At 38.5% G+C, this 10,893-nt stretch overlaps 3 protein-coding genes across 6 annotated transcripts in view; 1 reads left to right on the top strand and 2 right to left on the bottom strand.

Moving 5' to 3' along the window:
- Positions 1-157: 157 nt before the first annotated feature.
- LOC103154381 (tryptase-2-like) lies at positions 158-2,874 on the bottom strand. 4 transcript variants are annotated; one of them, XM_007575643.2, is made up of 5 exons: positions 2,666-2,874; positions 2,250-2,427; positions 1,587-1,864; positions 882-1,021; positions 158-629 (listed from the first exon to the last, which is right to left on the bottom strand). In XM_007575643.2, exons 1-5 carry the CDS (start codon positions 2,823-2,825, stop codon positions 438-440), a joined length of 948 nt encoding a protein of 315 aa, XP_007575705.1. In that variant the 5' UTR covers positions 2,826-2,874; the 3' UTR covers positions 158-437. The 4 variants fall into 4 exon arrangements, with proteins under 4 accessions (XP_007575705.1, XP_016518142.1, XP_016518141.1 ...); XM_016662656.1 differs by having other exon boundaries at positions 158-614; XM_016662655.1 differs by having other exon boundaries at positions 1,590-1,864.
- A 1,902-nt stretch (positions 2,875-4,776) lies between these two features.
- On the bottom strand, positions 4,777-8,080 carry LOC103154366 (brain-specific serine protease 4-like). The gene is made up of 5 exons (XM_007575620.2): positions 7,976-8,080; positions 7,537-7,714; positions 6,294-6,568; positions 5,972-6,111; positions 4,777-5,116 (listed from the first exon to the last, which is right to left on the bottom strand). Exons 1-5 carry the CDS (start codon positions 8,025-8,027, stop codon positions 4,928-4,930), a joined length of 834 nt encoding a protein of 277 aa, XP_007575682.1. The 5' UTR covers positions 8,028-8,080; the 3' UTR covers positions 4,777-4,927.
- Positions 8,081-10,024: 1,944 nt separating this feature from the next.
- cln3 (CLN3 lysosomal/endosomal transmembrane protein, battenin) overlaps positions 10,025-10,893 on the top strand; it is an 11,762-nt gene continuing 10,893 nt past the window's right edge. The window contains exons 1-2 of the mRNA XM_007575618.2: positions 10,025-10,298; positions 10,376-10,412. Coding sequence (XP_007575680.1) covers positions 10,232-10,298; positions 10,376-10,412 — 104 coding nt within the window. The 5' untranslated portion in view covers positions 10,025-10,231. The remainder of the gene's footprint in view (positions 10,299-10,375; positions 10,413-10,893) is intronic.

The raw sequence follows: 10,893 nt of genomic DNA, 5'->3' as shown, positions 1-10,893 counted from the left end.
GACTTACTTCACCTTGTTGCCCAGAACTCTGTGGGGTTAAATGGACCCTACAAATACATCAACAATCACAATTCTGTCAAGCCTGCCATTATTTCTGTTGCTGCCTCACATTTTTCTACCACAATTTTTCTAAATAGTTGTAAAAACGTCTTTGTGGAAAGACTCTTTTTTTATTATTTTTTTTTAGCAATACCTTATGGAGGGTGTCCGTAACTTTCTGCAAGGCCACTATCATATTAGTAAACTTGCATTACATTAATTTCACTTTTTGAATAGAAATACTAAAACTATTTCTTTTTACTGAGTTGCATTTCTGGGTGAGGAAGAGTGAATAAACTGGAAGGTTTGATTGGAATAAGGAGACAAGCTGATGAAGGTATACAAATTAGATGTAGGAGTTGATATAGTTCAGATATTTTGACTTGCTTCTTGAAATATTAGCCAAAAAAAGTGAATGTCTTGATGAAGGTCATAAAGCTGGAGACTTGTGTGTAGATTCCAAAGCGAACTGGGGTACGACAATCATCTGGACTGCGAAAGCTCATGATTCCCACCTGCACAAAGCCTCTGGCTGTTCGGCACATGAGCGGGCTGCCATGGTCTCCTGGTGGATGCTGAAAAATGACACACTGTGATAATGTTAGTTTGTTTGTGTGGTTCTGAGTCGCACACTGGCTGACACTGAAACTTGAAAGTAATGCAGTCGGGGGGGAAAAAGAAAAAGCTTATATATTTTTAGCAGATGGTTTTATTTTTTCACAACGAAACTGTTTGACTTAATCTGTAAAATTTGTGGATGTTCTCCACATAACCTCATTCGCTGCATTTTAGATCAGACTGACGTTCTGCATGTTAGCTTTTATATAAATGCTGAAACTCACGTTGCAGGAATATTTTCCTCCAGCAGGACCACCTGCACACAGCATGTTATCACTCAGGTCTGGAAATGCAACTTTACATCTAGTCTGAGACACAATTCGAACCTTCATCTCCTGTAGAGTCAATGATTTCTCTCCCCAGGCTACATGGGCACAGAGAGAGATACAGGTGAGGAAACAGATCTCTGAATATGCACCTACTGTATATAATGTGTGTCACAGGGTTGGACATTTAATGCACTGCTCATTTATTGCGATAAATTTCATGGATTTATTTAGATTTATCTAAGAATTCCAATTTATTGTTGTTACGATAAATTCCAACTGGTCATGTTTGAAACCCCCTAAAACTGTCCATGTTGTCAGGATTGTTAGTTTTACTAGTTTCTCTACTGTTTGCGTAACTAAAGCATCCATAAATATTAATTTGTTTGAAAATCATGAAATGAAGTTACTTTCTGCAGTCTGATATAAATAACACTTCATTTTGTGACTGTAGAAGTGTATTACAAAAGGTTTGATTTTCAAGAGCCACGCTGTGACAGCCATAAAGGTTGCCTAAAAGAGAATAAATAGGTCTTATTGTCACTTTTATCGCCATCATAATATTACCATAATATATTGTGATAACACATAAAGTTCACCCTTAATGTGTGTGTGTGTGTGTGTGTGTGTGTGTGTGTGTGTGTGTGTGTGTGAAAAACGTACTACTATTGTTTTTTCTCCACCAGCCCGCGATCCAACACTCAGAGGAAGAATTGAAGGTGTCATCCTCGCTGGGTAAGATCACTGGAGCAACGGTCTTAGAGAAGTCTAAAGGGTTTTTTAACCTTATGAGGGAGATGTCATTGATGAAGCCATTGACAGTAACCCTGAACTCAGTTTTACGATAAACAAAGTCTACATCCATGTAACGTTCAGATGGCTTGTCCAGCTCATATGTGCCGACCCAGACTCTTGTTCGATCCCACCTGGTCCTCAGTTCACTGAAGCACCAAAAACAGACAAAGGAGACCAAATTACCACCTCTTTTTTATCCCCTGTAAATCCAACTCTCAAACACTTTATGACACTTTTCATCTCAAGGATCTGTTCACTCTCCTTTACTGCCTTAACTGTCTTGACAAAAGAAGGCAACCAGCTCTCCCTTATTTATAGATATTATGTTTAATATTTTTACAATAAGCTCATACTTTCATAGTATTTGATAATATCAGTTTTCTACCCAATTAACTACATTAAGAGAATGTATTTTGTGAAAGCCTCTGATTAACTCCATATAAAGCATATTAATGGTTCAGACATTTACACTAGCAGCTGTATAATTGTGGAAGATTATCAGAAAATGAAGAGTTCTGTATTCAGACTTACTCATCCCAGCAGCGCCCAGCAGTCATGACCCACTTCTGATTGAGAATTGAACCACTGCAGTGCCACTTTCTCTTCCCACTGTCTGTGGTGATGTCAAGGTAGACCAACCCAGGCCACCTGCCCTTTGGGGCGTCTCCCCCACCAATGATGGAGCTCCTCACTGCAGCCCCCATCAAAGCTAAAAGAAATAAATAAAGGAGAAATGTACAGTAGTGTTTATCTTCATGCTTATCATGAGGCTAAAATATCTAGTTTATCATTTTGGTGTAAATATTGTTTATTCCATTTTAATATCACAGTCGTGTGAACTCAATTGATAAAGTTATTTACGCAACACAAGAAGCATGGACAGTCAGGATATCTCTTATTTTTTTTATCACGCATTTTGTTCTATGTAAAATGATCTCGTGTCTCACCTGCAGAGCACTGGAGCTGAACCAGCAGAGCGAGCAGTTTACCCACAGCCATGGCTGAGATGCAGCTGTGTGTCTGCAGGAGTTTCATACACACAGCCAATGATGAGAAACTCTTATCAGATGCATCACCCAGCCCCTCCATGCATAGGCAGAGCGTCATGATGTGTGTTTGGACCCAAATGCAGTGGTAGGCAGATTTTTAAATATTTAATGAAAAAAAAGATGAAATGCAAACTTACAAAAATACAAAAAAAAAAAAAAAAAAAAATCCAAAGTTGACCAAAAATAAACCATAACAAATGTCAGGCTCTCTCCGTAGTCGTAGTAACAACCTCCTCAGCAAGTCAATGTTCTCTTTAGGCCTTCTAACGAGCCATCATTTGATGCAGATGTGCTAAACCAGGGAGAGAACTAAAACATGCAGGGTGTTGGCCCTCGAGGACCGACTTTGGACACTCCTGTTCTAATTTAACACATTAAATCAGAACTGAGTTTAATGTGTTAAATGTTAATATTAGCCCAAGTCGAGGCTGTCCACCTAAACTTCAGTTGAACAAGCAGAGCTCTGATCAGAGATGCAGCCAAGAGGCTCATTGTTAATCTGGACCAGATGATCCACAGCTCAGAGGGGGAACCTGTCCACAGTCCTGTTTGCAGTTTGCCAGAAGCCAGCAAACGTGGGAGAAGGAGCTCTGGTCAGATCAGAACAAAATTAAACTTTTTAACCAAAATGCAAAACATTCGTCACTCTGAACACTCCATCTCCACCTTTAAACATGGTGGTGGCAGCATCATGCTCTGGGGTGCTTCTCTTCAGCAGGATCAGGGAAGTCTGAAAAAGACTGGAGAGCGGGGCAGAGCTTCAGCTTCCATCAGGACAAACACCCTGAACATAAACCAGGCTACAATAGAATGGTTTAAAACAAACCACACTCGTGTGTTAGAATGGCCCAGTCAAAGTCCAGACTTAAACCCAGAATCTGTGGGAAAATTTTAAAACTGCTGTTCACAAACTCTCCATCTAATCTGATTGAGTTTGAGCTGCTTTACTAAGAAGAATGGGGAAAAAAACTCAGTCACTAGATGCATAAACCCTAAAGACTAGCAGCTGTAAATGTAGTGAAAGGTGGTTCCACAAAGTGTTGACACAAGGGGCTGAATACTTTTGCACTCTGTATCTTTAAGGGATTTGCTTGTAAAACATGTTTTGAGTCATGTATACATTTCTTTCTACTTAATTGTATGACATGTTGTGTTGGTTTTTCACATAAAGTTCTAATGAAATATATTTATGTTTGTGGTCGTAATGTGACGAAATATGGAAAAGTTCAAGAGTTGTGAATACTTTTACAAGCCTCTGTACTTTGTTTTTGCTGGTATAATAGTCTTCTGATAATTATCAGAGAATCTCCTTTTATTTGTCTAAGTTCTAGAAAAGTGTAGAATTTCTAAGAAAGCTGAACTAATCAGAGAGAGTAAGTCATAGGTGGTCAGGTAAGAGAGAGTTCAAATACGACTGGGATACAGTCTGAGAAGTGAACAGCACAGATTTTAATATCACAAAGAGACAGAGCACTACACAACACAAAAGCCAGAGTATTATATATTCACATTCATGTGTTGGGGCTTTAACTGCCTGACCAGGATTAAAAGAGTCTGTAAGGTTTAAAAAGTCAATAGTCAGGGGTGTATTTAAGCACTAAGCATGAATATTAAAATCACCTAGAAATAGAAAACTGTCACAGTGTGGTATCATCCTGCCTGTGTTGCTCAGAGTAAACCAGTGCACATCGTACCAGAGTGGACAGATGGATTTCCGTCAGCTGCAGTTCTAGCTGGAGTAAACTTCAGCTGCAAGCTGCCAATATTTGAAGCAGTTTTTGTGAGCAGTAACTATGTAGTTGAAAACTGCACCAAAACAAAAACCTAAAGTGTCTATTGCAACAAATGAAATGATAGTTATTCAAGCACTACTAAGTAGCATAATTGTGGAGTAGTTTGCTTAGGGAAGTCTTTATTTTAAATTTTTAAGCTGGTTAATGTTTTTTTTTTTTTTCATTGAGCTGCAGACAACATTAGTTTATGAAATAAACACAAACAGACAACAAAAGTGATGCTTCAAAGTTTTAATGCAATGTGATTAAATGTTTGACAGGGAGAGAGAGAGAGCAGTAAGGGTTGACTGGATAAGGAGACAAGCTGAGAAAGGCAGCAACTCTGCTGGTTAGGGAAGCCTTCGACTTCCTCTGACTTCTGGGAACATTAGTCAGAGGCGAATTCTTTGTCGAGTTGCTCCATGCGACTTTTGATGTAGCCCATAAAGCTGGAGACTTGTGTGTAGATGCTAGGAACGCCTGGGACCTCACAACCTTTCGGACTCCCATAACTCATGATTCCCACCTGCACAAAGCCTCTGGCTGTTCGGCACATGAGCGGGTCGCCATAGTCACCCTGTGGAGAAGCAGATTTAACTTAAAGTTAGGTTTTATTCCCTGAGCCTGCTTATACAATTGAATTGCACAATGCTCTGAAACTATGTGATAATTAAATTGTAGTTATTGTACATAAGCACACGTGTTGAGGGGGAGCTGAGACAAAACTGATCAGGTTTGCCTGGTTTTATTTGGATGTTAGGGACAAGTCTGAGTTCCTGGATGAACCCAGTGCATTGAAAAGAAGGAATGAAACGCTGAGCGAGTCGGACTGGGTACAAGTAACAAGAACACATGAACAGATTTCTGGCAGGACAATGTTTTAATTCAGCTATATCATGAAAACTCACCACACCTTGGTTTTTTGTCATTATTTGATAAAATGTAATGTAAGTGATACTAATAAAAACAAATTTGAATAGTTTCTGCCATTTTTCTTACGAAGCATTTGAAAATCTAATTAAATATTAGATTAAGTTAGGAGTGCTGGTATCATGATCGGTGCTTGTTTGGGCTTTTAGGGGTTTCTTCCATGTCATATTTTAGCCATGCATTTGTTTATTTTTATATTCTGCTTAGATTTTGTTTCTTTACTTTATTCTTGCATTTGGTTCTTATTTTATTCTTACTTTAAATTATGTTAAGCATTCATCCTTTTGGTTGTTGTTGTATTTATCTCTTTTTCAGCTGACTGCATTCATGCGACTTTGTCTGAGTGTGTTTGTGTGTGTTTTGTCTTGTGTCTCAACAGAGTATCATCAAATTAAGAAGGCCTTGGCATGATTTGAATTAAAGTTTTTGCTTTCATACACAAACGTCTACACAGATATTGAAATAGAACATCATCTCAGTTCACATAGATACTGAAACTCACATCACAGGGGTTCTTTATCCCTTTGGGGTCGCCTGCACACAACATTGTATCAGTCATGGTCGGATATGCAGCTTTACAATCTTTCCGAGGCAAGATGGAAATCTGCACCTCTTGAACAGCTTTTGTTTGTGGCAGAGGAACTGGATGGAAACACATAAAGAGTCATGTAGGCTTCATGTCAACGATGAGTGTTTACTCAAGTAACTTTTAATGTCGAAAAATTGTTCATTATAAGAAGGTTCAAAAAGTATTTCCAATTGCAAATTTTTGAAAACATTACTTATGTGATTTTACAGTGTAAACAATTGGAAAATAAAATCACCTTTGCCAATACTACCCCAGCCTGCAATCCAACACTCGGAGGAAGAATCAAAGATTTCATCCTCTTTGGGTAAGATCACTGGAGCAACGTTCTTAGAGAATTCTAAAGGGTTTTTTAACCTTATCAGCGCAATGTCATTGACAAAGCCGTTGCCAGCAACCCTGAATTCAGGAAGACGATCAACAATGTCTACGTCCATGTAACGTTCAGATGGCATGCCCAGCTCATATGTGCCGACCCAGACTCCTGTTCGATCCCACCTGGTCCTCAGTTCACTGAAACACACAAAAACAGACAAAGGAGATCAAATTACCACCTCTTTTTTATCCCCTGTAAATCCAACTCTCAAACACTTTATGACACTTTTCATCTCAAGTATCCGTTTACTCTCCTTTACTGCCTTTATCTGTCTTGATAAAACGAGATGATTAGATCTCTCTTATTTTAGCTGCCAGGACATTGAGAAAAATCAATTCTACACATTTTGAATTACATAACTCATGTTACATAAAAGACCAAAGTAGATGATGCTGCTGCTTGTGCACACACCACGATTACATATACCTTATCAGTTGTAAGGTAAATATGTTTAACTTAATTACATCAATAAATTAAAAATACATTTAAGGTATCTCCATGATAGCTAATGTAGAAATAATACCAACCAAACATCTGTTTGTTGTTTATATGTAATTAATATCCAGTTGACCCTCCCACAGTCTTAGCGAGGGAGGGTTAGATGTGACGGTCAGACAGCAGGAAGCGGGGTCAGACATGTCCCTTCAGACCGTCAGTTCCCGAAACCACACACAAAAAAATATCTAGTAAAAGGCACAAAGCCAGACCCTCAAAAACTCGTGGGGTCCCTATCTCTTAAGACTATGGGTGAATTAAAAATGTTATTAAATTTTAAGTATTCATTTATGGATATTTTGAATTATTCTTAATAGCCTTGTCCTGTCAGTCTTTCATTTCATTTTATTTATTGAAATTACAACAATGCATGTTAACAAACATGTCAATAATAAGCATCGAAATATGCCAAAGTTAGCACAACTGCTAATATTCTTAGTATCAGTTTTCTATCCATTCTAATCAACTACATTAACTGATGGAAATGTATTTTGTGAAAGCCTCTGATTAACTCCATATAAAGCATATTTATGGTTCAGACATTTACACTAGCAGCTGTATAATTGTGGAAGATTATTAGAAAATACTCAATAATTCCATCCAGACTTACTCATCCCAGCAGCGCCCAGCAGTCATGACCCACTTCTGATTGAGAATTGAACCACTGCAGTGCCACTTTCTCTTCCCACTGTCTGTGGTGATGTCAAGGTAGACCAACCCAGGCCACCTGCCCTTTGGGGCGTCCCCCCCACCAATGATGGAGCTCCTCACTGCAGCCCCCATCAAAGCTAAAAGAAATAAATAAAGGAGAAATGTACAGTAGTGTCACCTCAGAATAAAGAATTCAAAATTTTGGTGTAGACAAAAAATTGGTGTGCACCTAATGACACAACACAAGAAACAACATTAAGGTGGCCACCGACATCCTGAAAAACTGACTAAATAATGAAAAGATATTTATAATATCAACCTCACAAATAAGAAGTTTGTGAGGCTGTCAACATGTTGGGAATGAAGGAACCCTTAAAATGAATGATCTTGTGTCTCACCTGCAGAGCACTGGAGCAGAACCAGCAGAGCGAACAGTTTACCCACAGCCATTTCTGAGATGCAGCTCTGTGGAGCCGAGAGACTGCAGGAGTTTTATACACACAGCCGATGATAAGAAACTCTTATCAGATGCATCACCCAGCCCCTCCAGGCATGGGCAGAGGAGAAATGTTTATATTCACTTTGATGCAGATTTAAAAGATCTCCTCACTTTGTGTGGACAAAAATCTGAAATAATTCAGAAAAACATAATATTTTTTTTATATTTCTTTGAATTTAATACTGGAGCTTTTTTTTTTTTTTTTTTTTTTGCATAAATGTTTATAATGTTTACCTTACACCATAACACAAAACTACTCATATCCTTTGGCTTTTTTCACATTTTGTCATAGCGCAATCAGACATTTCAGTGGACTTGACTGTGTCTTGTTGCACATAATTTTTTTAGGGGTATGAGAATAAAAGGGAGTGATAAAAGAGACCACCGCCTCTTTCTGATTTATATTTGTTAAATGTTTTGTATACCATTTATTGTTTCTTTCCATAGTCATGTTCTATTTTATGTTTTTCTTTTGTTTTTTTTTTTGTTTTTTATAAATTCCCTGTAAAGTACATTGAAGTTTGCGGCTCTAATGTGACAAAATTTGAAAAAGTTCAAAGGCTATAAATGAATAGTTTGGCAAGACACCGTACCTTATCTGCACATACACTGACTGAATCCCGAGTCTCATTATAAAGGAACAGATGTTGTCTCTAAATATCTTGGCCTTAGTGTAATATGGCATCTGGTAATCTATACATGACATTACAAACCATCACTAGCTTTTGTTTTTTGTTTGTTTACTTTAAGGTTAAATTTTTGTATTTTTATTATGTGAATGATTGAACACCACTGCAAACATCTGTCAAGTCTCTAAATGTTTCTTAAGTTGTTGTTTTTGTTTGTGGTTATGTTGTGGTAATGTCTGGTGGTGACGAGACAGCGTACTGGAAAGTAACTGAGAGGGAAAAGGTTGCTGGGACAGATGTGTCTAAATTTCATCTGCAACATTCAGATGGTCAGCTCAGAATTTGACATGAACAACATGTGTTTGTCAGATTGTTTTTTCTAGATAAACCCAATTCCAACTGACTATTGACTCATCAAAGCAAACAACCAGGAAGAACCCCCACCAGTACAACAAAGGAAAAGTCCCCTCATTTCCTTGGTGAAGTTTTGTTGGGGACCATGTTCATCCCTTTCATGGCCAGAGAGTTCCATGAAAGTAGTTTTGATGACTACTTCCAGCAGGATAATGCACAAATCAAATTTAAGAGGTCTCCAGCAAGACAATGCTGGATACCTCACTGTTTAGTGATGTCCTTCACATAGTCACAAGATCTCAGTCTTTTAGGACTGGATAAAACACGAGACATGTAGCCTACCAATATGTTGCAGTAGCACTTGGAGTTCATGTATCATGCTCAGTGGCGCAAAAAGTGGGTATGCAGCGCATGCAACGCATAGGGGCGCTGCACCAGAGGGGGCGTCAAAACCCCGTCTGGAGGGGGCGGCTCCCCGATGATGCCTTCACATACACTTCACAGCGCCCTTACTCTATGAATAAAGGTTGAGTGGATACCTTAAAATGTATTCTGAATCTAAAGTTTAGGTTTAGATATTCCCAAACAGACATCCAAACAATAGTTTGAATGAATAAAGTAGATCTGACTTCTGTAATGGTTCCAACCAGAACCCTACTGAATATAAACTATGCTCAAAGCTGGGTCAGGGACATGAAAACCAACCCATTTAAACCAGCTTAAAATCACATAATAATTCATTCGATAGGGGGTTCTGGTGATAGTTTTCCCTGCAAATTTCGGAGTCCTTTGTGGATTGCAGAAAATATCCATTAAATTGAAATGTGTTACCTCGGTTCTTTGTATAGTGCTCCGCAGATTTATTTATTGTATTATAACATTACGGAAATTCATAATTGAAGCCCCCAATTAATCTGACATTAATTTGCCGGTGTTCTGTATTAGTCGCATGGCCCAGCGCTGCGGTATTCCAGCGGCATAGGAACAGACGGTCCTGGCTGTGTTTCTGGGGGAGCATTTTCAAACGAAACATACAACTTCTGACGTTTTTCGGACAAACAGTAGCTAAGTCAGCAAAGTCAGTCAGTGTTGCTGTTGTTTTTTTGAAACTCAGAATGTTGGTGAACGTTGACTCTGGGACATTTTGGTAGCCTGTTTCCGTGGATGTTTTCATGGTTAGGACCATGGAGCGCTCAGCCAGCATTAATGCTGACCAACCCCAGCAGCCTGGTACTAATGGTGGGTCACCCAGCTGTCAGTTTCACCCACCTTTTGGATTAAATCTCGTTTCACTTTGTTTTCTCTGTTGTGTCCAGGTTGTTGCGTTAAATGGCGCAACTGGTGGGGCTTTTGGTGAGTGATTACTGATATAATCCTAAAATATGTCTGCAAATTCAATCTACATTCAATTTACTGCTTCAGCAAATTGAATGTTTTTTGTTGTTGTTAATATTAGCCTGGATGGCTGATAGTTGTGTTTAATAATATTGAAAGGAACAAAAACGTAAAAGAGTAAAAAGAAAGGCTGAGAACTAAACTCCAGCCAGCGAAGCCACGCCTTCCTCCAGCCATCAGGTGATTCTAGTGTTACTTCCTCCTTACGTATGAAGAATAGAAACTAAATTGTTTCAATAATTTTTTCGTTCTGCGTATTTTGTATTTATAATATTTCCAGAGTCTTGCAAAAGTAACCATGTCACTGTCATAACATTATAACCACAAACTGCAGCGTTGTTTAGTATTTTATGTGATAGACTAAAATTAGAAATGTCTGCTGTGCATTCAGCACTGATTAGTAGAAGGACCTTTAACTGCCGTTGCAGATATATATATA

The sequence above is a fragment of the Poecilia formosa genome, unplaced genomic scaffold (genome assembly GCF_000485575.1).
Source record: "Poecilia formosa unplaced genomic scaffold, Poecilia_formosa-5.1.2 Scaffold383, whole genome shotgun sequence".
Classification (NCBI taxonomy): Eukaryota; Metazoa; Chordata; class Actinopteri; order Cyprinodontiformes; family Poeciliidae; genus Poecilia; species Poecilia formosa.
The sequence above is the reverse complement of the archived record's forward strand: the minus strand, read 5'-3'. Positions and strand labels throughout refer to the sequence as shown.